The sequence below is a fragment of the Myotis myotis genome, unplaced genomic scaffold (assembly GCF_014108235.1).
Source record: "Myotis myotis isolate mMyoMyo1 unplaced genomic scaffold, mMyoMyo1.p scaffold_m19_p_1, whole genome shotgun sequence".
NCBI classification, from domain to species: domain Eukaryota; kingdom Metazoa; phylum Chordata; class Mammalia; order Chiroptera; family Vespertilionidae; genus Myotis; species Myotis myotis.
This window is the reverse complement of record NW_023416313.1, coordinates 53,251,274-53,277,695: the sequence shown is the minus strand read 5'-3', so window position 1 is coordinate 53,277,695 and position 26,422 is coordinate 53,251,274. Positions and strand designations below refer to the sequence as shown.

The window sequence follows — 26,422 nt, the reverse complement described above, 5'->3', positions numbered from 1 at the left end:
TAGATTTATCACCACTCAGTCATCCAAAACAGCTTATGATAATGCCCCTAAGGAGTTTTTTTAATGGATAGGTTTTCCCAACATTATTCTGTTATTGTTAGTGTTTTAATGGCTTTTATAATATTTACATTTCATAGGAAGTGGATCTACTTAAGTAGATGAGGCCTTGCATGATAAACACTGCTCTGCATCATTATTCCTTGGTGCCTGCGACCGGGCATGCTTTAGGCTGAATAAATACAAAGTGAATGAAAAACGTATAAGAAATAGCATGCCCTCCATTTTACCTATTTCTATGGTAATAATTCCCAACAACAAAACAAAAGGTTCAAGTGACCCGGAGTAGATATGGAAAATATTCATGGGTGTTCCCTAAGAACATTCCTATCCTTTTTAAAACTAACTCACAAGCGGTAGATTCAGAAACAGTGAGCAGTCTTTGGTGGGCTCAGGGAATTCAGCTCTAACCCATGATTCTAGGCTGGTATGTTTTGTCAGGAACCGCTCAGCTTTCCTGGGCATTTCCCCCCTTTTTTCCTCACTGTGGAATCCCCTGATCAAGCTGCCATTATCAGGAATGATTATGTCACCCACGAAAGACCCATGCAGTAATTTGCTCATCTGAAGCATATGGCCATTCTATCATTTTTGTTTGTTTTTGAGTTCTGTTCATATTTCTCATGACTCTTTATGTAGTTGGGGAACTATATCAATCACAAATGCAAATCTGTGTTATTTCCCTCCCCAGTCTCCCTCACCTCTCCCTTTTAAATTAATTTTAGAGAGAGGAAGGGAGAGAGACAGAGAGAGATGCATCAATGTTAGAAACATCAACTGGCTGCCTCCCATCCAGAATCAAACCCTCAATGTGAGTGTGAGCCCTGACTGGGAATTGAACCTGCCACTTTTTGGTGCACAGGATGATGCTCCAACCAACTGAGCCACAGCAGCCAGGCTCCAGGCTCCCTATTTAATGAGGATGACACATGACTTCATCAGTTTACATCATTTCTTTTTGCTTAGGTAACTCAGTACATCAAAAGTTAGGATTTTTAGAATTCATAATTATGAACAGCGATTGGAATTGGAAAACTCAGGAAATTAATCGAGGGTGTATTATTGTGAACTCATTATATGTGAATTTTTTTTATAGTGTATAGGATGTTTGGTTCAAAGTATATAGATTCTTTGCTGCCTAATTCTGTGTCTTTGCTATTCCTAGCTTTTGCACTATTCCATGCAAAAATCACTTCATTCTTCTAATCCTTGTTGGTTCTCTGGGATCTCTGTCAGCAACAACAGTTCAATCATTTTCATTTGAAATCTCTGTTTTCCATCTTTGGGAAGGTGGTGAGAAGAGAAGCAAAGGCATACGGCTTGGCTTTAGCTACATGGGTATTTTTCATCTCATGGCAGAATTCCAGGGGTCTCTCCCTGGGAGAACAGATTGGCTGTAGGGGCTAGAAATCAGAAAAATCCAAACTGCCATGCCTGCAAAGGAAATCTGCTGTGGTCAGGCCCGCTCGCACCTGCCAAACTGTGTATGATGTCCTGGAGTTGAATTTGATTATAAATGCATTAGCAGGGGAGAGTATGTCATCAGCTACGAGCCTGCATTCCTGACCCGGGCCATGGGGTTTTGCTCCACACTCTTCCAGTCCAGCCCATGTGGGTGTGATAGCCCAGAAACTATCTAATTGGAATCAGTGAAAGGGCAAATCCTGGAATTTGGGAAAGGCAGAACACAGCTGTTCTGAATTACAGAACAGGTTGTCGACTTTTGCAGACACAGAGCCCCGCTGCATAGAGCAGGCTTTCGCTCGGGAGGCCACAAAGGAGGAGGGCCAGCAGTCCTGGCCTGGGAGGACTTTTCTCTGGGGCAAAATGTATATCTAAAGTCTGAAAGTTTTTTGGCGCTTCAGTTATTCCACATGTGTTTGCACTGATCTGGTCAGAGGCCTGATTTTCCTCTGTTGCTTGGACTATATTTCTATTTAAACAGCTCACTCTGGTGACCGTGTTGGACATTGTGCTGATAACAGCGGCGCTGATTAATTATCCCTAATGGAGCAGCTTCACATTGCTTTATGTTTCCCATCCTTTCGGTGACTGTACCGCTTGAAAGCCACAAAGCCTTAAAGGGAGCCACCAGAATGCTTTACAAGTTCAGCAGATCCACACTAGGTGATGAGAGACTGAGAACTCCATGTAACAGCCAAACTTCCACTCTCTACTTGGCAAAGGGAATCTCAAGCTCAAGGAGAAAACTCCACACTTATCCCTATTATGTCTCCCCGGAGTTCTGATGCCATTCCAAGTTTTGACAAATATTATGATGGGTTCACTTGCTGCAATCGATGCTCTCCTGATTCTATTATTCTCCAAAGAAACATTACTGGAAGAGCTCACGGGCTGTTGAACCCACAGAGAGGATCCTATTTAAGCTTTGTGATGTTTCAAAAGGGACTAGAAACATTTACAAAACTTTCTCTTGTCTTACATCTTTTACTCTCTTGATCCCTTTCCCTGTGGGGTCTTTCTTCAGCCCCTACATGTAATTTTCTGTTCCCCTCAGTCTCAGCAGGGGCCATTAATAATGATATTCAGTAGCAAATATTCATGGCGTGCCTACTATGTGCAAGGTGCTCTAGCATCTCTTTCTTTCACTGTGTTTATTATGCAGACACCGTTATTATTAGTATTTATTATTGTATCCATTTCACAAATGAGAAAACTAACATACTAACACATCTGGTAAGAGGGGGAACCAAGGATTTGACTCTCAAATTTACTTCTCAGAGCGTGACTTCTGGGCCATCAGTATTAGCAATGTCTACGAGCTTGTTAGAAATGCAGAATCATAGGCTCTACCCCAGAGCCACTGGAACAGGTCCTGCATGTTAACATGATCCCCAGGTGATCTGCAGGCACATTAAGGTTAGGAAGCCCAGCTATGACCAAGCGTGTACATTTAATCATTCTTCTGCATTAACATACTTCTCTCCTTAAACATGTCCCCACTATGCTTAACTTAGCCCTCATAAGTGTTTAAATTATTATCCTTTAGGTCACTGAGAACCGTGGTAGACTTCTGCTGAAGCAATAGCAAAGTTTTTGAACAGTTAAAGCAGGCAGAGCCAACAAGAAATGGGGTAATTTTGGGGGATAGAGACCAGGCCAGGTCTCCAGAGTTAGGGGTTGAAAAGTTAACTGATTCCACATATCATGGCTCCCTAGGCCCTGAAACCCGGAGTCAGGAGGACAGAGAAAAACTCCTTCTGCAGGCTACCCGAGAACTCACATCTATGAGAGTGAGAGCGGTTATTTGGAAGACTCAGAGGCCCACTTAGGATCAGTCACTCCAGGTTCAGAGACAGATCTTGAATCCATTTCGCCTCTCAACACAACAGAGCAAAGCACTCTGTAGAGTACTTACTGCTGCCTGTTACATTTGGCACTATCATTGTGTGTTTTAAATGTTTTCCCAGTTCCAACAACTTTTGTTTGATCAGTGAAATGTCCTTTATGAATATTAGGGAAGATAAGGCTTTTCTATAATTGTAAAGGTATATAATATTTACTTTGTGTTTGGGTTTACAAAATATGGAATCTGCAAAAAAAAAAAATTCTTTGGGAAAGTCTTAGAAGATGTAGAAAGCTTGTCCTTCTGACACATTCTAACAAGAAAATGGAATTTCAAGCAAGTTCCTCGCCTTGTGGCTGACATGGCTTCGTTCAATCTGTGGGCCTTTTGCTTTAAGCATGTGTAGGTTTAGCATCTCAATGATTACAGGAATGAAATATGAACATGCTACTTTAACAGTCTATAAACAAAAGTTGGTTACTCTTTGAGGTAAAGGATTTTTTTCTGCATTCTTACCCAACAGCGAAAGTTGATTCACTTCAAGTTTTGGAAAACAAAAACAAAACCTCTATGCTTCCTCTGAATTCTATTTCTAGAACCACTTTCCACTGTAAAACAGGAATTCAAACTGTGGTAAGCTAAGAATGGAAGTGCAGCAACAAGCTTACCTGAAGGCTAGAGGGCCCCACTGTATTTTCCTGGCTATAAATTCAAAAAGAACAGTCACTTTAACTTGTGTGCAAGATGGAGGTGGGGCTGGGGAGGCTTCTGAAAATATATTTGTCAGAATACTGAGGACTGATATGATGAAGTACAGTCCCCATTGATTGTGAAAGAGACACAGGTAAACTCTGATTGGTTGAAATGAGTCTTGGGAGAAGATCCCAGAGTCACTGTATCCTATTCTTCCTTTCTTTTTGATGTGTATCAGGGAAGCAAATGAATAACCATCTGGTGGATTTCATGAGGTGAGTTTACCTGGCCCAGCCCTGATCCTGACTCCCGTGGGAATAATTCATCTCAGAAGAGACTATTTATCAAAAAATATTCTGCATCAGGACATCAATCCAATTAGTCCTTCCATATGTTCCCATGACAACCACTCATTCTCTGAATACCCCCTCCAGACCAGCCATCCACCATTTGGGATTTGCTGATTGTAGGCAGGTATAGATTCACATAGCTGAATATGCACTATGTTTGGAAGCAACATACACACACAAAAATACATATTTTTCTCATATCTCTCTTTGTACCAATATGGACTTCTTATTAATTTAACAACCATTAAAGAAAAACAAAGCATAGCCATATTACCTATTACACTTTAGAATGCAATAAATAAGCACCCAGGTGGATATATAAATGAAAACACACAACTTAGTCGATGTGTCTTGCTGACTCTATGGAAATAGGAAGAACAGGACAAAGAACAATGGCTACCTTTGGCATGGGGAATTGGCATGCTCCCGAGCAATAATAGGCATCAAAGGACTTAGGGGAGATAATCCATTCACTCCAGCCAATATCCGCAAAGTCCACCTTAAGATATCGCCTGGCACAATTTCGAGGTTCAATCCATTGCTTTCTTCTTGCCTTCTTCAGCGTCTGTTCATCAAACTGGAGCGTCTGGCTCTTCTGGTGAGGTACCTTTCTCTGTTTCTTCTTGTTCTTACTCTTCTCAGGGGGCTGAGTCTGAAGAGTCTTGTATGGCTTTCTCTCTTCCCATACCCCATCCTCCTTATACTGATATTCTGCCCCAGGAAGCTCATTGTTCTGCAAAGGGAGCAGGACCCCAGTAGAACGCTTCTTCCGCTGTTTCATAGAAAGGGCAGCCCTAATATGGCTATCCAATTTGGGCACAGCTCCAGTGGGAAAATTTCGGTGACCTTGCAAGCTTGATACCACACTCTCCGGCTCAGAAATGGCAGCATCGTTGGCATATACCAAGATATAAGGGTCAGGAAAGGATAACATCTCCTTTGGCAGCTGGTGTCCTTTGGAGGTTATGTTAAATCCTAAGAGGAACTCCTCACTTTCCTTAGCCTTCCTCAAGAGTTGAGTGATGTCTTTAGACAGCCAAGACACAAGGTCTCGATGAGGTCTGCCCACGTCTGCCGAAAGATGACCCAGGAGTTGACTTTGGTCTCTGTTGGATTTGAGGATCCATGCAGTGATATCGATCTGAATATGTTTCCTCTGAGCATGATGTGAGCATCTTCTTGATCCTGGACAACTCAGACTGACGTTAATCAGCTCTCCAATATAGAAATACAGTGCGGCAGATAAAATGTTTTCAGACTTGGTTAAAGAAGTCAGGTTAAAAATATGCAGTCCCTTGCTTTCAAGGTTTCCTAGGAAGGAAAAAAAAAAAAAAGAGAGACTAAACAAGAGCAAACAGGACCCTTATCTCACACCATGTATAAAAATTCACTCAAGATGAATTAATGACCTAAATATAAGAGCTATAATCATGAAATTCTTAGAAGAAGACCAAGGGGTAAAATCTTCATGGCCTTGGATTTGGAGATGGATTCTTAGATATGACACTGAAAGGGCAAGAACCAAATGGGAAAAAAAAAATAGATAAATTGATAAAATAGATAAACTAGACTTCATCAAAATTAAATTAAAAACTTTTGTGTGTTCTAAGAAATTATTAAGAAAGTCTGTACAACCTATAGAATGGAGAAAATGTTTGGAAATCATGTAACTGATTAAACATAGTATCAGAATATACAAATTACAGCTCAACAACAAAAAGGCAAACAAGAAGGGACCATGGAAGCAATGAGAAGTGGCAGTTCCTCCCAGGTAAACCCTCTGAACCTGTCCCCAAAGCCCCCTTTTCTCTGACTTCTTAGTGAGCCAAAGCAGCCCCACCTAATCCCTCTCCTGTTACCTTAGGCCCTTCCTTGTTTCACTGTCCTCAGCTTTAATAAATGCCCTCTAAAATTCACCTGGACTCCTTTTGTGAATTTTTTTCTGCTCAAAGTCAAGAAGCCATACACTACTGGTCCACCCTAGGGAGACCTTCTAAGGGCCGGGTCCCCTTTCCAGTAACCCTCCTCTGGACCATCCAGAAGGCATGCACCCTGTCTTACCCATTTTAGACTTTGGACCTCAGCAACTGTAAAACAATACATTTGTGTTGTTTCAAATTAAAAAAAATTCAAACAGAACAATAAAAATGGACAAAGGAATTGGATAGACATTCCTAGTCAGAAGATCTATAGTGGGCCAACAAGCACATGAAAAGATGCTCAACATCAGTAGTAGTTATTAGGAAAATGTAAATCAAAACCACAATGTGGTACCATTTGACACATACTAGGCTGGTTATAATAATAAAAAACAAAATAACAAGTGTTAGCAAGGATGTAGAGAAGCTGGAATTCGTTTACATTGCTGGTTGGAATGTAAAATGCTTCACCTGCTGTGGAAAATGGTTTGGCAGTTCTTCAAAAAGTTATTCATACAAATATCATGTACCCCCACAATTCCTCTTTTAGGTATATAGCCAAAATAATTAAAAACACGTACTCAAACAAGTACATGTACATGCATATTTATAATAGGAGAATGGCAAGGAAAGAAACAGCTCAACTGTTTCTGATGAGTATATCCATACAATGGAATATTATTTAGCCATATAAAGGAATGATACATGCTACTGTGTAGGTGAGACTTGAAAACATTATGGTAAATGAAAGAAGCCAGAAATAAAAGGTGTCGTATGATTCTATTTATATGAAATATCCAGAATAGGTGAATCCATAAGGCGGAATGCAGATATGTGTTTGCCAGAAGCTGGAGGTGTGGAAGAATGGGGAAATTGCTTAATGGGTGTGGGGTTTTGCTTTGGAATGATAGAAACATTTGGAAATTAGATAGACTTGGTGGTTGCACAACTTTGTGAAAGTATCAAATGCCATTGAATTGTGTTTTATCAACTATCTTTTATATATTTAAACAACTTGGTTTAGCATTATTATTATTATAACTAGGGACCCAATGCACGAATTTGTGCACCTTGAAAGGAACTGTGGGCCGCGTGGCTATGGTAGGCACAGGGGCAGGTCTTGGCCCATCCTCCACACCCCCACCCTGCCCCTCCCACTCCGGCCCCTGGTTCCCTGTCTGCTGGCAGTCCTGCTCCCGCTGTTTCCACTGCCACCACAAACACGAGCTGATGGCGCCGACCCCACTCGCACCCGCTGATGATGAGGAACAATTGGGGTTGGCGCCAGCAGCAGCTGTGAGTAGTGGCTGCTGCCCTGATTGCCCCTCAGGAGCAGGAGGAGGTGGAGAAGCCCTCAGGGGCAATCGGGGCCATCAGCTGACACTCACACCCACTGACTGCACCAAGTGATCGAGGGCCGGTGCCAGGCACCAGAAGCAGGTGCAAGCAGTGGCTCCAGTGCTGGCAGCAGATGTGAGCACCAGGTGGGACCATGTCGTGTGTGAGCAAATAATTTTTGGTAACCACCAGAGGCTCGCCATGATGACAGTTACCAGTGCCCTGCGTTGGTCTGGAGCCCCTGCTAACCTGCTTCACCATCTCACCATGGCCAACGCCTGCCCTGTTCTGCATGTGCGCCCTGGTGGTCAGCGCGCATCATAGCAACCGGTTGTTCAGTTGTTTGGTTATTCCACTGTTCAGTCTATTAGCCTTTTATTATATAGGATGATATTGCCTTTCCTTTCCCTCAGGGGAGACATTTGCCATGATCATTTCCCCTTTAAAATTTGTATTTATTTATTTATTTATTTATTTATTTATTTATTTATTATTTAATTCATTACCCACCACCCTTCCCTTTGGCAACCACCACCTTATTCTCTATATCTATGCATCTGTTTCTGTTTTATTTTGTTTATTCATTTGTTTTGGTTTTATAGATTCCATATATATAAGTGAAATCATATGGTATTTGTCTTTTTCTGTCTGACTTATTTCATAGCATAATACCTTCTAGGTCCATCCATGTTGTTATAAATGGCAAGATATCATTCTTTTTTATTGCTAAGTGATCTTCTATTGTGTATATATCACCATTGATTATGAGGCTACCAAGAACTCTTCCTATAAGTTTGGCACAGTATTGTAGTGGTGCAGTATTGTAATTATCTGAGGCAGCCTCATTACAAGCACTGGTGGAATAAGACTCACCTTAATTCAAGTCCTGGTTAGCAACTTTAGACAAGCTGGTGTGTTCATTTATAAAATGGAGACAGTACCTACCTCTCCTATCATTAGAATTAAATGAGATGTGTGTAAAGCAGTTTAAAAAAGTCTAATAAGTGTTTCTTAAATATATATTACTAGAGGCCCAGTGCACAAAATTCGTGCACTGGGGGGTTGTGTCCCTCAGCCCAGCCTACACCCTCTCCAATCTTGGACCCCTTGGGGGATGTCTGACATCCCTCTCACAATCCAGGACTGCTGGCGTCCAACTGCTCACCTGCCTGCCTGCCTGATTTCTCCTAACTGTTTCTGCCTGCCAGCCAGATCACCCCTAACCAGTCCCTTGCCAGTCTGATTGATGCCTAACTGCTCCCCTGCCAGCCCGATGGCCCCCAACTGCCCTCCCCTGCCAGCCCGGCTGCCCCCAACTGCCCTCCCCAGCTGGCCTGGTTGCCCCCAACTGCCCTCCCCTGCCAGCCTGGTCACCCCCAATTGCCTTCCCCTGCTGGACCATTGTCCCTAACTTCCCTCCCCTGCTGGCCCTGTCCCCCCAAACTGCCCTCCCCTGCTGGCTCGGTTGCCTCTAATTGCCCTTCCCTGCAGGCCTCATCCCCCCCAACTTCCCTCCCCTGCTGGCCTGGTTGCCCACAATTGCCCTCCCCTGCTGGCCATCTTGTGGCTGTGGGCACTGCCATCTTTGAGGGCGTGGCAGTCATTCAGCATATTCCCTCCTTATTGGCTGTGGGTGCCGCCATCTTTGCAATGCCGTGAGGGTCAATAAGCATATTCCCTCTTTATTAGATAGGATTGTTGTTATTAATGTTGGTTTAACTGTATTATGGGGATATCTTCTACCTGCCACATAAACATTAGTCTGCAGGATAACAGCAGGTAAGCAAGACCATATATATCAATATTCAGATAACATATCTGAAAAAATAAGCTAAACATTCAAAAGTGTCATAAGGAATTAATGCTGCTTAGAGTTTGTCTAAAGATTATGACATTCCATGAATGTAAGATAATTAAACTGGTCAATTGCATTTCCAAATCTTCAAATTCAAAAGTGAGAGCATGTAAGAGAGTAGGAGATTGATTAGTCTGGACAGAAGTTGGTTTCTTCTCTTAAGACCGTCTAGAGCAGCCGTGGGCAAACTACAGCCTGCGGGCCAGATCCGGCCCGTTTGAAATGAATAAAACTAAAAAAAAAAAAGACTGTACCCTTTTGTGTAATGATGTTTACTTTGAATTTATATTAGTTCACACAAACACTCCATCCATGCTTTTGTTCCGGCCCTCCGGTCCAGTTTAAGAACCCATTGTGGCCCTCGAGTCAAAAAGTTTGCCCACCCCTGAGGTTAGACTCAAGAATCCAGTCCTGGGATGGGTCGCAGAGCCCCTCCTCTGTGCACTTGTTCCATATACATATTTGTTTCAGAAACATACACGCAACCATGAAATTATGTTCTTGATCAAAAACATATTTCAGTAAAAACAAAATATTTTTATAAAGACGTGGAAGCTTAAAATGAGTTCATTGAGTCCCCAAGCACAAGGGAAGTGCAATGAGAAATCTATTTCACTCATTTTTAACCTTGTTTGAAGGAAAAAGGAGGAAACTGCCATTTGTGCACATGTGCATGCACCATGACACCAGGATAATATTTTACAGACCTCCATGGCATCGGGGTTGTTCAGAGACCCTGGTCTTAATTCAGACCAGTCACCATAGCATATAGTTTTATCCAAACTTTGTGTAGCAGATGGACATTTAAAGTGGAAGGAAGAGAATTCAGTCTAAGAATGTGGCAATTGAATAGTTGCCAAACAAACACCAGGGCAGGGAAGAAATGAACTCTGAGCGGGCATGGGCGGTAGTGTCTTCATGGGTAAATTAATGGCGATCCTTTCCCTCACATTTTGCTTCAAAATGTTTCCTTCTTTCAAACATGTTTCCAGACACCTTGTGACTGGCTGCTAACCCGCCTCCACCCCTGTGTCTAATCTTCAGTATCTTCCCATAAATGTCTCCGAAATCTGAGACATGGCCTCTTCTGATGGTTTTCATTTTAATGTGGAACACTGTTTTGAAGTGAAAGCCCTATAGCCCAGTCCCAACTCCACCTTGCCCAATTGCTGTCATCAGGCAAATAACCTAAGCTCTTGAAGTCTCAGTTTGCTCACCTGTAAAATGAGTACAGTAGTATCAACTGCAGAGTTGTGAGAAGAAATTGAAAGAATGCCTGTAGAGCACATAGCATGTAAAAAAAAAATGCAATGAGTGTTAGCTAGCCAGAACTATACTGCCCAGTATCAGTGATTAGCCACTTAAAGTCAAATTGAGATGTTTTGTAAGTATAAAATACACACTGGATTCAGAAGACTTAGTACAAATTGAATGTAAAATATCACATGAATCTATTTCATATTGATTACATGTTGAAATGATATTTGGATATACTGAGTTCAATATTGTGATTATGTTAATTTATAATAAGACTAGAGGTCTGGTGCATGACATTTGTGCACTCAGGGGGAGGGGGGTTTCTCAGCCTGGCTTGCGCCCTTTAGCAGTCTGGGAGCCCTTAGGGGATATCCAACTGATGGCTAAGCTGCACTCGGACATCCTTAGTGCTGCCGCAGAGGTGGAAGAGGCTCCCACCACCACTTCTGTGCTAACCAGCCGTCAACCTGGCTTGTGGCTGAGCGGCACTCCCCCTGTGGGAGCACATTGACCACTAAGGGATAGCTCCTGCATTGAGCATCTGCCCCCTGGTGGCCAGTGCACATCATAGCGTCCAGTCATTCCACCGTTTGGTTGATTTGCATATTACCCTTTTATTATCTATACTAGAGGCCCGGTGCACAAAAATTTGTGCACTCGGGGGAGAGAGGGGGTCCCTCAGCCCGACCTGTGCCCTCTCGCAGTCTGGGACTCCTTGGGAGATAACGACCTGCTGGCTTAGGCCTGCTCCCAGGTGGCAGAGGGCAGGCCCAATCCCTAGGTGCAGCCCCTGGTCGGGCTCAGAGCAGGGCCGATTGGGGAGTTGGGGCACCGCCCCCTATCATGCACAGAGCAGGGCGTATTGGGAGGTTGCGATGCCACCCTCAGTCACGCTCAGGGTAGGGCCGATTGGGGGGTTGGGGCACCAGCCCCTGTCACACTCAAGGCAGGGTCGATGGGGAGGTTGCAGCGCCACCCCCATCACGCACAGAGCAGGGCCAATCAGGGGGATGGGGCACTGCCCCCTGTCACGCACAGGGCAGGGCCCATCAGGGGGGTTGGGGAGCTCCCCCCTGTCATGCACAGAGCAGGGTCGACCAGGGGGTTGGGGAGCTCCCCCCTGTCACTCACAGAGTAGGGCCAATAGGGGAATTGGGGCACCGCCCCCGTCACACACAGAGCAGGGCGGATCAGAGGGTTGGGGCACCACCCTCTATCACCCACAGAGCAGGGCCAATCAGGGGGTTGGGGCGCCGCCACTCTCACACTCAGGGCAGGGCCGATGGGGAGGTTATGGCTCTACCCTGTCACACACAGAGCAGGGCCCGTGGGGTGGGGGGGGATGGGGAGGCGCCACACCCTGTCACACACAGAGTCGCAGGGCGATCAGGGGGTTGGGGAGCTCCCCCCTATCAGGCACAGAGCAGGGCCAATCAGGGGGTTGGGGCGCCTTCCCCTGGCCAGCCTGGATGAGGGGATTATGGCTGTTTGCAGCTGGTCACACACCCTTCAGGGTGGGGGTCCCCACTAGGGTGCCTGGCCAGTCTGGGTGAGGGGCTGAGGGCGGTTTTCAGGCTGGGACTGAAGCTCCCAACTGCTCCTTTTTTCCTTTTTTTTTTAATTCTGGGCCAGCTTTAGCTCTGGCTCCAGCTCTGAGGCCTCAGCTGCTGAAAACAGGTATCTGGTTTGTTTGGGTTCTACAATCGAAACTCTGTATCAACTCCAGCTCTGAGATCCTGGCCGGCTGAAAGCAGGTTTCTGGGGTTTTGTTTAGCTCCTATATTTGTTACAATGTTTCAAATTGCAAGCTTAGAGGCCAGCAAGGCAGGCGGGGAAGGCAAGGCAGGCGGGGAACGTTGCAGTCCTCCGTCACTAAAGCAAGCAAGCCTCATGTTCAGTTTAAGCTGGCTGGCTGCCGGCTGCCATCTTGGCTGGCAGTTAATTTGCATATCTCGCTGATTAGCCAATGGGAAGGGTAGCGGTTGTACGCTAATTACCATGTTTCTCTTTTATTAGATAGGACCAGAGGCCCTATGCACAAAATTTGTGCAAGGTGCTTGGCCACCGCCACCACCGTAGCTTCATCCAGAAGGACATCGGTCTAATTAGCATATTACACTTTTATTATTATAGATATATAAAAGCCAAGTGATTGGAACGACCAGAACAACTGGTTGCTATGACATGCACTGTGGCTGGCCAACTGGCCTGATCAGGTGGCGGCCCCTCTCCCAGGCTGGCCCTGGCCAAATTGGGGGTGGGGCTGGCTGGCCAACCTCCTGCGTTCCCTCCCCCCACTAGCCTGGCCCAATCAGCCCCCATGGGTGCTGGCTGGACCACACCCATGCATGAATTGGTGCACTGGGCCTCTAGTATAGGCTATATGTATATTTGGTCTTCCTCCCTTTTCTGGCACAGAGCTCCTAAAACACTTGGAATTTCCTCAGTGTTGAGAACCATAAGGTGTCTTTTGTTATGTGAATGAGGTGACTTTAGGAGGTCAGATAAAGCTCTAGTCTGGTTGCCAGAAGAACCAACCAAGTGGTTAAAGGATTAGAACTTCTAGTCCTACTCCCTGATCTATACGGGAAGGGGAAAGGACCCGGAGGTTGAAGTTATCACCATTGATTGATGATTCATCAATCATGCATATATAATGAAGCCTCCATAAACCCTCCAAAAAAACAGGGTTTGGAGAGCTTCCAGATTGGTGAACACGTGAATATTTGGGGAGAAGGGGTTATAAAAACCTCCAGTTATATAGCCAGTTGGTCAGAAATATAGGTAACAACCTGGACTTGCAATTAGTGGAGGGTGGTCTTGTGGGACAGAGCCCTTTCTGTGGAATCTGATGCTGTCTCCAGGTATATAGCATCAGAATTGAGTTGATTTCTCACAGGCTCTGCTTATTGGTGCGAGGAACCCTTTCCCCTACAGAATTGGGTGCAGAACATTTTAAATATATTATTAAAATTAATTTATCCTGTTGCTTTTCATATTTTTAAATGTGGCCACTAAAATTTAAAAATTACATATGTGGCTTGGATTTGTGGCTTAAATTAAATTTCCATTGGACAGTGGTTGTCTAGAATAACCACCAGTTTTAGTAGTCATATAGTCCAAAGGGAAAAAAAAGGTCATATTTTTTTACCCCAAAGACAGTGAAAAATTGGGATTTTGCTAACCATGAATATGTAAACCAAAAAGTAACTTGGACAAAAAATTCCCTTCTTGGAATGCAACATACTTTCCTTATCAAAGACTTATTAGATAAAGATAATATTGGTGATTAGTTTTTAATTTTTCTTCCAGTAACACCTAATTGGTTCCATCTGCAACCGAAAGCCTAAGACCAACAAACTGCTCTAAAATGAAGTTAAATGGATCATTTAGCAATAGTGCTTTCATGGCATAGAGATTATATACCCAGCTTTGTGTTATCTGTATATTACACACAAACATTCACTACAACCAACAACAGGAACCAAAGCAAAACAAATGTTTTACTTAACAAATATGAGTTTTGTACTACTGGTGCTGAAACCTGGGCTGGGTCTCGGGGCTGCACAAAGGCCAGCTGCTACCCACATTGTAAATTAATAAGCAATATGCAGGTAGCTATGCCATGATGATGTTACTTGCTGTCAAAGGTGTTAACTATGTTCTTACAGCACAGAGGAGGGAGCAATGAACTTTGCCCATTAAGGAGAAGAGGAACTTTGCTTATACCCAGGGAGGAGGTAATTCTGAACCAGACTTTTAAGAATGAAGGAAAAAGGGAGTGTTGGGGAGGGAATGGAAGGAGCACATTCTAGTAGTATGCAATGCTGGATACCTGGGAACTCTTGCATAAGCAATATTTCCAATGTTTTGAATAGAAACTTAAAAAATATTCTGTGTTAACCTAGTTACTTAAAGTCATAACAGACATCTAAGCTGCCTACATTCAGAAAAGGAATGATCAATAAACACTTAGCTCCTAGAAGAAGGTGTCCTATGCCCAGCACTTGATGCCTTTGCTCCCCCTATTTCCACCCAAGATAGGGGGCTCACTACCTCTGCCTGTTCTAGATTCCCTCCTCCCCACTTTTTAAAACAAGAAGCTTGAAATCTCAACCATTCCACAAAACATTCCTTGATTTTCCTAACTCATTTTATTTTTGCTTTCTTTAACTTTAAAGCACTTAAGTTCTGTGCAAGTCAATGTTCTTTCTCTCAAAACAACCCAAAAAATACTTAGTATTTACAATGGACAAAAACATTACTGTGAGAGTTGCATGTATTTGAGCAAATGAGTATGGAGGTATAAATAAGAGTGAGATCATACCTCCCTGCAAGGAAAAATATGCAATAATATCTATTCAATTATTCTCATTATTTTTATTTTTATTTTGGGGGTATGCTATTTTAACTTTTCAAATGAGTATCTTCCCATACTCAGTAAGTAGAGTTTTGCCATAGGCTTCTCTCTTCCCCATGAGTTGTAGCATAGATATCTATGTTTAAACAGTGAATCAAAAATGCGTCAGTGTTCACTTTTTCTATTCTTCTGATATATATCCATTTGGAATTATTGAATCTGAAACCTGAGGTATAATTTTTGATTAATAAGAACAAAGTGACATGATAATAATATAAACAAATGGTTTTTATCAGGTTACAAAATAATAGCTGATGCATTTTTAAGCTGTTTATAGTCTTTGGGTACTAGGAAACATTAACTGTATGCCACACCAATCCAATGATATCTAGAGTTACATACTTAATTCTGGGTGCTCTCATTTTAACGAGGTTATTATAGAAGAGACTAACTAGGCAAGTTATCAAGATACTGAAGAGTCTAGAAATGTCTGTACAAGTTTGAGTTGCCAAAATAGATAATCATGGACTAGAGGAAAGAAAGATTTAACAATGACATGAGAATTGTTTGCAAATACTTGAGGGGCTTCCTGCCAGGAGATCAGGGCTCCCCTTTCCAGTGTCAAAGATGAGAATGAGATATAAAGGTGATAGTTGAAGGGAGGAAAAATCCAAGCCAATACAAGTCATGATTTTCTTAGTGTCTAGCTTGATATTGAGACCCTTTTGTGGGACCGGGAGATAGATGGTCATAATTTAGGACTGTTACAGGAAGATCTCCTTATGGTAAGGGAGTGTGTAAGAGGTGAACCTCACAGATACCTTGCAAAGAACTACAAAGGGCTTGATTTCCATTTCCTCCCAAAGAAATATTTTTGATGCCAAAATATAACTACCAATAGGTGGTGCTATTTTCTCAGTTTGCTGGCACTGACACAAGCTTGGATTTTCCTTGTTGGGGATACATCTACTGCAATCTATTTAGGATTTTCCATGGCAAATATAATCTGATTTTGAATTTTCTAGAGTTGTAATATCTGTGAATTGAAAAGGGGTTTAGAAGTCTGGCGAGTTTCTGAACAAGCCCTACTCCCCTTTGCACACCTGTTAGGACTCTGTACCTGCTGCTGCTTCTCCCTGACATGCCTTCATCCACCTTTGCTCTCCTTGAATTCCAGATTTGTCTTGTAAGACAAAGCGCAGGCTCTACTTCTTAAAGCAAGCTTGTCATGACAACTCAAGCCTTCCGTTCAGATCCTGCCTCATTACCATTTTCATCATAGTGTCGCTCCTTCCCAAGACCATAAACTCCTTAAAGACAAGGCCCTGTAGTAATTAACCCCAGACTCTTCAGCCCCTAGCACAGGGCTTAACTCTTAAGCTGTGCTCAGTAAGTGCTTCTTTCATGAATAAACAACTTTTAATTATAGAGAGGCAAAATCAAAGGAACATAGAAGTTAGCCAGTTAGCTAGCCATGGATTTTGGAGAGGAACCCAGGTCTTCTGTTACCTATATGAATTTTTTTTATAAGTTTGATTACTGAATAAAGACAGAAGATTTATTTTTTTTCATCTGAAAACAAAATACCTGCATCAAATGACACAAGGCCTCATTGAGGAAACTAACTTAGACCAGCCAGTCATATCCTTGCAACAGTTTGGCTCATCTAGGGAGTGGGGGCAGCTTAGGTGGTGCCCAGGGAGTGGTAAGTGGAAGTTCACCTTCGTGCTGGCCCACACAGAACGTTTTCAAAAGGAATTAGAACATACAATGGAAAGCTTTCTATGTAAAGTTTGATTTTAAAATAAATAGACTAAATGAAATCTTGATGATTACTTAAATCCCCAGGGAGCAGGGAAAACATTTCAGTCATTCAGAAAATATGTTATGAAGAACAACTTTTCCCCTATTTCTTTCTCTAAATTAAGTATAGATGCCAGAAAGGCGAGGGGTGCCTAGGACAGGGCCATATACAACCACCATCCCGGGCAAAATACTTGCTGCAGGTTACTGGGTCAAGACTACAGTTTCTTTCCGCCACCCTCAGCTTTTGGGCAAAGGCAAGGTGGAGTGTTTCTAAATAGAACACCAAGTCATAGATTTCTGTTTTCCTGCAGAGTCCTAGTCAAGTGACTGAGTTTTATGGGACCTCAAAACAACCATTCTCTATGTCCAAAGTAAACCATGGCCAAAGATGATATAATGTATGTTTTTCTAAAATGGCAAAATATCCATCAATCAGTTTATCTTCTCTTAGCCTCCATCCAAGGGCATTCCTAGACTGTGAGCTCTCAGAGGGCAGACCTATGTCCTATAAATCTTTGAACTTCTAATTTTTTTTTTTTTTGCACAGAATGGAGCATTTATACCCTGGAGAATATTTGTTAAACTTGTTGAATGAACAAATGTGTAAACTTACTTGATTCAAAAGTGTTTCCTACTTAGCACCAAAGTGAAAACACAAGTAGCTTCAAGTTCCAAAAGTCAGCAAAAGCCCTTCTTGGGTATAAGTACAGTGTGGAGTTTCCTTTCCGTTCATTAGAAAAGAAGGATTATTAGAACTGTGTATACAAAGTAGAATAGTATTTCCATTCAACATATACATGGTAAAATGCCTCGTGAGAAATTCTCTCATGACAAATTTGTTTTTAAAAAATTCTTTGCTTGGCTGATAGCTTTTCTACTGTCTCTTCCTATCTAGTCCCTTCAACAGCTAATTCAGCTCAACTGCAGTATTTACCAAGAGCCTGCTATGTAGCAGACAATGCCAGGTCCTCAGAATACAAGAACGAGACTTGCTTTACAGGCCCCCATTCCCATCATCCTCTCTCTAGCCAATTGATTAGACTCCAAACTCGCCGCAGCTGTGGGAGCAGGGCAAGAAGTCTTGACTGACTTACTCTAAGGAAGCTGTTCTCAACCTGTGGGTTGCGATCCCTTTGGCGGCCGAACGACCCTTTCACACGGGTCGCCTAAGACCATCCTGCATATCAGATATTTACATTATGATTCATAACAATAGCAACATTACAGTTATGAAGTAGCAACGAAAATAATTTTACGGTTGGGTCACAACATGAGGAACTGTATTTAAAGGGCCAGAATGTTGAGAACCACTGCTCTAAGCCCTCCCCTGGGCCCAAACTGTCATAAGTACAGTTATATACTGTAAAGATGTAAAGTGAAAGATGCTTACCATTATGTAATTTCATAACCACTTGTTCATGGGAAGACCCACTAAAAGGGCCAGGACTCACATGTTCACCAATCGTAACGTTCAGACGCTAGTTATGATAGTTTACTCAAAACTCCAGGAACATGAGCTTAGAGTAGTGCATCAGAATCACCTTGATGGCTCATTCAGACAGAGGCTTCTGTGCCCCACCTCCCAAGTTTCATCAGTTGGTCCTGGGAGGGCTGGGAAATTTCTACCAAATTCTCAAGTGATGCTGATGTTGCTAATCTAGAGATCATACTTTTAGAACAACTAACTTCAAGAAATCACCATAAAAAAGTGCAACCCTGCTCCACTCAGCCACCAAGACCAAGACAGAAAGAATAACTTCTTGAATGTAGGTTTGGGATGGCATAAATTGGATTACAAGAGGACTGCCACCTCTTTCTATTTACACTGCCACGATGATATACCTTTTGGGCTCCAGACAATTGCACATTAGCAACATTTTAGGCATGTTTAAGGTTTTGTGGGGAATGACAATCTCTCAAAATATTAAGACTACCTCGCTTGGGCTTCTAAACTTTTAGGGCATTTTCACATTCATTTTCTCAATTGAGTTTCACCATCCCAGTTGAGTGGCACAGTAGGTATGGCTTAGGCCTAGGAATATTAGATGACTTTATCAATTAGCAGGTCAGCCAAAATTAGCATTGAGATCTCTTAACTCTTAGCCTGAGCAGTGGGTCGGCAAACTCATTAGTCAACAGAGCCAAATATCAACAGTAGAACGATTGAAATTTCTTTTGAGAGCCAAATTTTTTAAACTTAAACTATGTAGGTAGGTACATTGCTATTAACTTAATTAGGGTACTCCTAAGGCTTAGGAAGAGCCACACTCAAGGGGCCAAAGAGCCGCATGTGGCTCACAAGCCGCAGTTTGCCGACCACTGGCTAAGGTAATTGAAAAATTGAAACTCTAGGAATCTCTTCTCTACTTGAAAACCATTTTTCTTAACCCATGCCTAAAAGTAGCAATTACACTCAATTAAAAATTTTTAGATTAATACCATGCAATTAAATTAAAATATTCTTTGAGGAAAAAGCAAATAAGATCATGTTGGTCCTCAGTTGTTCTAACTATAAAATCAAAGGACTGGACAAAGAACTTTGCATGTCTAAAACTATTGGGTGCAATTATTTTGTAAAATCATTATTTAACAGAACCTCACACAGCAAAGTAAGAACTTCCTGAACTTGGTCAGACACTAGGATCAGTTTGTCCAAACACTTTTGTTTCAGAGTGTGCCCAAATAAAAGCAAGGCACTGTGTTTACTGCGGTTTGCCAAGAAAAGATGGATCTTAAAGGGAGGCACTGGTAGAACATTGAAGGAGTCAATAAACACACCATGATCACTTGATTTTATGACCTATGTGTGGATGTTTTAGATAACGAAGCATACAAGCTTTTAAAAATATTATCCCTGAAACTGTTACCAAGAGTACTGCTTTATGTAGAAGTATGCTAGGACACAACCACTCCTAACATGTGCATAGCTTAGAAATTTTATGGATTTCTAAATGTATTCCACATATGAGGGCTCTTCAGCTCCATTGTCATCATTTACCACTGTCCAAAGTAGACATTAACCTGGTGTATGTGTGACACTTGATTTGTATTATGTCAATGTTTCCATTACAAAATTCTGTTTTCATGGGTTCAGAACATAATCTTACAAATTCACTCTGAATTGAAACTTGGCATAGGCAAGTTCAAGCTGAGACTATTTCGTGATGCCAAACTTCTTTCCACTACTAGCACCAAAATAAAGATACTGATTACTAGGATATACAAGCTGAATAGGTGGGGAAACATCAAAATTTGAGGAGAAAAGTTCTGATGTTGCAGTCCCCAAATCCTGAAAAGTGAATAGAAAGTATATGCAAAGTTGCTCATTAGTTGTGACTAAGCTTTTTGAATAGGTGTGATTTTATAATACCTAATAAATACAACAAGCAATGGAGATTATATAAGAAATTTAATTGGTGTCTTTAACAAATGTGTCTTTAAACAAGGAATTAATGCTTATAAGACAAAGTGACATGTATGATCTCTAGTAATTTTTTCCACAAATAAAGCAGCTTTTCTTTCAAAAGAATAATACGAGTTGTAAAATAATAAATATCAATCCTAAAGAGAACAATGAAGAATCTAGAGAGAAGCGAGGGAAATGAAGTTTAATGACAGGGTCTTAAAAATTACATTCACAACGTTTAAAACATGAGAGCAGGAATGATTTGAGTTGGACCAAAAGAAACAAAATAAGTACACATTCTGAGGGAGGTGCTGATGGCAAATTAGACAGTTTTTTTCTTGAATTTTGCATATCTTCTTTCTTAAGAAATTAGAAAGGCTCTGACCCAGTGTTTTCCTAACTAGTTATTTTAGAACCACAATTCTCGAAAATGCTCCCTCAGGGAGAGAGGGATCCAATCTTAAAAAAACGCTTTAGTATTTAAAGGCCCAGAAAGGTCCTAATAGGAAAGAAAACATCATATTTTTAGAAATTTATTTGAACCTGGAACCTAATTTTATGTATCACCTGTTAATATTTTCTACAGATCCTCTTTTTACAAAAATGTTTCCTAGAAAATTAGATCAGGTTATTAGGAATCATAGGTTTTGAGACAAGCTCAGTTATGTTTGCAAATTCTCTGGCAAATACATCATGGCACCCATTTCTTCTTCCGTATCAGGAGGAGTTGGACTTGCTTTCTTCAAAGCCTCTTTTAAATACAAAATTATATCATTTCAAAATGCTTAAGAGCATATAGGACATTCATGTCCCTAATTTATTTTTAGAAAAATCTGAACTGGGTCAATCAAGTGCTTATGAACTTTTACTGCTTAGATAAAATGTTTTAACCCTCTTAATGCATTCTTAATTATGTATATATTTTTAATGTACAAATATTCCCTGAGTGAATTATCTGCTTAGGGATTTATTTTTATTGACCCCCATGGTCTCTTGGTCTCGTTGAGTGTGTCTAATTATACTAAAAAACTAAATTTAAATTATTTTATATGTAACCCATTCTCCTCTGTTCCATTAGCATGGATAATCAAGAATTCATGGCATTATGGATTTTTAAATGTCAGAGACTGTAAAGCTGTCTTGCCTATTATAGTAAAAACTTCATTAAGGGCTATCATGTATTCCAAGTGATGTGTAATTCAAAGCAGCTGCACACCCACCTCCCCCTCTCCAGATGTACTATTGTCTTTTGAATAAAAACGTCAGATAATCTAAGTACTCTTTAATTTTAAGCCTAGCTTCTAGGTGCCAGGAATTTTTAGGTAACTATGTTTTAATAAAGTTATTATGTCTCCTTGCCATGAAACCCATAAAAAATGGTGCTTTCCCATGGGCCCATGTGTTTTACAGGAATGGCTCTATTGGAGTGATTGTTCAGCCCTTAATTATGTCTTTCCTAAAGCCTTATATTTTAGCCTTGTACTTCAGAAACACATCAAACTCTATTTTTTATTTTTAAATATTTTGGGTCATAGAAGGAAAGACTGCCCTTAATCATTTTTGGGTTTGGAATACCTCACTTTTCTTTTATCTATAAAGTTGGTGTGATTTTTTAAAAAGTGACACATATCCCTGAAATGTACTTTTTTGTACTTACATGTCATAAATTAAAATAATGACAGTTTCCTAATAATAACACACATACTTTAATTGCTATTCCCAAAGAGGTTAAATTTATGATGAAGAGAAAATAAGATGAAGTGTCTGTGGGAATAATGAGAAACTAATGGACACGGAGTACGCATCTTTAAAGATCAAGCCAGGAGCAGATCTCGTGTAAACTATTCTTCTTTTATTATATAGTAGCCAAGGACAACTTAAGCTAAGATTGAAATAAGAGCTGATTTCAAATCCCTCTTGTCTTCCTTTAAGATGGTGTGTTTTTTTTTAAGCTGAACTTCTCTGTCATCAATAATTTTGTGAATTACCTTTTACAAAGGAAAGATAAAACCTATCTTTCTGTAAACCCTTACACATCACAAAAAGACTTATGCATGTTCCAAACTTAACGGTTTTGGCACACCAACTGCATAGCATTGAGGCAGGAGAAAGGGGTTGGCAGAAAGTATATTTAGGATGAATGCCACCCACCATCAAGTAATGGTTTAAGTAGAAAGTAATCAGAGGGAGACCACAGCAGCTAAATTTCAACCAAAGATATTCTAGGTTTAGAACAATAAATAATTGTAATCAGGTATGTTCCAAGTAGCAAATAGGGCTCTAAGGCTATAACTCAGCCTGAATAAGCACTTGGAAAGTCTGCCGAATCAGCAGCTATTCCATATAAACAGCATACCACCTGACCTTCCATTAAAATCTGGAACACCGTTGGTACAGAGAAGCCCATATGTTGTGAAATCTAAACACCATGGACTAGAAAACATATCTAATTTATTAATGCAGACAGCATTTTTCACCTATATCAGAACGTACGACGAAGAATCATAAGATGAAGGGTGTTACGGAAATGCTGATGTGGATAAAAGAGAGGGGTGTGCATGAAAGCCTTAGCACCTTCTTGGAGTCCTGCCTTATTAGAGCCAGAACTGCCTTATAATAAGGTCCTTTTACTGTGTTAGTAACTAAACACTCTTGGAAGGGGTCCAACCTGAACCACCTCTCCAGGAGTCTCCAATGCAGTAACATGACACTTGAGCTTCCACGAAAACCAGTGTCCACATTTGATGAATAAGTCATTAAGACGGTCTCTGGGATGCTAAAGGGATTACTTTTCTTATCAGGGCACACAGCCTTGTATATATGCTCCACGCTGCAATTCATCATTTCAAGGGAACTTCTGGCCTCCGTATCAGAGTTTATCATTTGATGGTGTAAGACTACAGTGAGGCTGATAAGGGACACTTTGAAATTATAATGCATGAAAAGAGTCGAAGCCAAAAAGCATATGGAGTCTGAGTTGTTCAACTCCTTATCCATCTCCCATTCAAGGTTCACTCAGCCTGAACCAGCATACAGAAATTATGCAATAGGTGTGAAGGAGACAACCTCACATTCCGCCTCCAAATCTTGTTATTCATACTAAAAGTCAAACTTGATACAAAAAATGCCATTCATCTCTTGGGTGCTTCCGCTACTCCCTGGGAATATTACCAAAGAATATGATTATTAAGGTAAGAGTGATCTGAGTATCCTCGTGCCTCCACCTGCCTTGCCCACCTAATCTCCTTCCAATTCTTGTTGCTCCCACATGGCTCCTGCACTGAGCTCTGCCCTCAGACCTGCACTGCAGTCCACAGCCTTCACTGGTGTGGCCAGCTGTCACGTGGCTGGTGCGCTGTGGATAGACCAGAGCAGCTTTCTGTTTCCTTGGCAGAAGCCAGCCCCTTACGGAGTATGCTCGTGGCTTGAAGAAGAAAGTGAAATCTGGTTCAGCTCAGACTCTAGCTAAAGTCTTCTGCATTAGAAAGCATAATTCACATTTATTGTAAATGTCATCATGCCTATGAGCTCCAGAGTGTATTTACAGTGTCAGCCGAGGGCTTCCCTTGATGGATGCTTTGGTTTTCCTTTTTTCCAGGAGTCCCACATATCAAAGCTTTGGGAGATTTCTTCCTAGTGATTCTGACAGACCTGATAGAGCATGAGGCATTGCCTCCTTACTTGAAGATTCCTGGCTATTTTTCAAGGTTCACTGAAGACAGGCTTTGCCGTTACGTCTCCCTTTATCATGAAAGCAGTGAACAAAAAAGCCTGGTGCGTCCTCAAAGCCCGTCCACCGAGTTAATGTCCAGGAAACTTTCCCTCAAGCTGTTAGCACGGGAGAGGCAGGCTGTTAGCATAAGTTATTCCCTTCACCACGGGGGCCAGGAGAAACCCTGTTAAGCCACGAATTTCAGTCCACAGCGATCTGTGTGCTGAAAAATGGGATGAGCAGACTTTCATCAGCAGATTCCAAGAGGTGTTTACACCCACGGCTGCTTCTCCCACCCCCACTTCTCCCTGGGCGGATGGTACAGCCCTGTTTGCCCAGATGGGTTTGAAGGAATAGAAACACCCGACCACCTGGCTTAGGTTGTGTGTTTGCCACCAAGGGACTATCAAGTAAGAAGTGTCAACTGTAGTAACACAGAGGACTGGAGTGAAGAGGGGCCAGGTCTGGAGAGGGCTGTCTAAAGGACTTGCGGAAGGCGTCTAGTTCAAGTGTGACCGTTCTCCCGGTGCCCCGCGGTTGGCATAAAATGACCCCTGCCTCTAGGTAAACACGGCTAAAGCCCAGTCCAAGGGAATTTCCGCTGACCGACTTAAGAAACATCAACATAAGTACCCCAGAGGTGATCCAGCCACCGAGGCCAAGAGGGCTCCCCTGGGCACGGGGTAGCCCCTTTCTATCGCACGCAGTTCCTCCAGCCGGCCCCCTCCGCTGCTCCCAGCCCCCTTCTCTCCACTTCTCCCTCTCAACTGAGACTAAACCTGGGCTCCCTCGCTGGCGAAATGTGGGGTGTGATGGAAGGAGGGCTTGGAGGGCAGTTGCGGAGGGTGAGGGAAGGTCTGTAGGGCACAGGAAGGGGCAGTGCTGGGTCCGGGGGAGACCTGGGAAGGGACAGCGAAAGGCGGGGGGGTGGGGGGCACTCACCTGCCGCTCCGGCTCGAAAGCTGCGAACCGTGTTGCCTTCGCGCAGGGCCCGGGAGCGCAGGGGCTGCGCGCTCCGCTCAGGGGCCCCCGGTGTCCGCGCCGCCCGGGTCCTGCCGCCGCTGTACCTGTCATAGAGCCGCAGCATGTGCTCCGACACCTTGTCGTGCGGCCGCAGCACGGGGCCCGGGCCGCCCCCTGCCGAGCGCTCGCCGGGCACCGTCTTGCTGAGCTCAGGCAGATGCTGCTTCAGCCTCTCTCCCCGCGCCAGGCTCACGCAGAGGCAGCCCAGCCACAGGCACAGCAGCCTGCGCGCCCCGGCCATGGCGAGGTCCCGGCCGCGCGTCCACTCCTCGCGTCGCGTGGCGGGGGGACCCTCCGGGGTCGCGAGGGGCCGGGCAGAGCAAGGTTGGAATGCCAGACTAGGTGGGGCGAGAGCGCCCGGAGCCCGGACCGCGCCGGAGCGGGACAGCGCCCGGCCCCGCTTTGCTCTGGGCGCTGGCGGGTCGCCGACCGGCAGGTGGGCGCTTCCCTGGCCGCGGCGCGCTTCTCCCCGGCGCCGGGCTCCGCGGGCGCCCTCTTCCCCCGGGCGCCGAGAGAGAGCTTCAGTCACGGCGTGTGTGGCCCAGGGTGTCCTCGGCTCTGCCTCTACCCTCGCTCCCCGCTTTATTTTCGGGCGCACCCGTCGGAAGCGCGGCGCTGGGGACCCGGACTAGCGCTGCGCGGGGCACGGAGCGGGGTGCGCTGCGGACGGCCTGAGGGCGCTCTCTCGCCAGTTCCAGGGATTGGAGCGGACGCGGTGCGGCAGGCGAATTTTGAGTGTGTCTCTGTGTGTGTGTGTGTGTGTGTGTGTGTGTGTGTGTGAGAGAGAGAGAGAGAGAGAGAGAGAGAGAGAGAGAGAGAGAGAGAGAGAGAGAGAGAGAGAGGAGATTGACTGGCTTCTTTCTCTGGCTGCTCTGTACAGTCCGCACCCAGTCTCGCCCTCTCCCTCGCTGGCTGCTTGGACTCTACTGTAGCAGGGACAGAGGGACGGGGAAGTAACCAGCGAACCAGCAGAGGGAGGGAAAGAAAAGGAAGTAGGAGTGGTGGTGGTTGCAGAGAGGAGGGGGAAGGAGAAGACCTAGGAAGAAAGAGAGGGTAGGAGAGACCTCTTTTTGTTTGTTTCTTTGTTTTTTTAATGCCCTCCAAGAACATTGGCTAGCCAGTAAGAGGGCAAAGGAAAAAGAAACTTCTTGGCTTCCCTCTTCTGATTCCAAACGAGATCAAGATGTGAACACCATCTTGGCCGCCTGCCCTGGGCCTCTCCTGGTGGAGGCTTCGGGCCCTGCACCTGTGCCCACGCTGTGTAGCTGTCCTTTCCTGTCTTCTGAGAAGTTGCCCATCAGCACAGCTCCCTCTCTTCACTTCTTTCCCCTTGCACCCC

General features: G+C 43.4%; 1 protein-coding gene across 2 annotated transcripts in view; it reads right to left on the bottom strand.

Annotated features, from left to right (window-relative positions):
- BMP3 (bone morphogenetic protein 3) overlaps positions 1–26,013 on the bottom strand; it is a 31,733-nt gene extending 5,720 nt beyond the window's left edge. Inside the window, exons 1-3 of one of the 2 annotated variants that reach the window (XR_004972357.1) lie at positions 25,003–26,013; positions 4,808–5,718; positions 129–229 (exon numbers count right to left, since the gene is read on the bottom strand). Coding sequence is in view for 1 of the 2 variants with exons in the window: in XM_036337540.1 (XP_036193433.1) it covers positions 4,808–5,718; positions 25,003–25,324 (1,233 nt within the window). In the remaining variant the exon portion in view is untranslated. The remainder of the gene's footprint in view (positions 1–128; positions 230–4,807; positions 5,719–25,002) is intronic. The other variant, XM_036337540.1, reaches the window with a different exon arrangement.
- Positions 26,014–26,422: the final 409 nt, after the last annotated feature.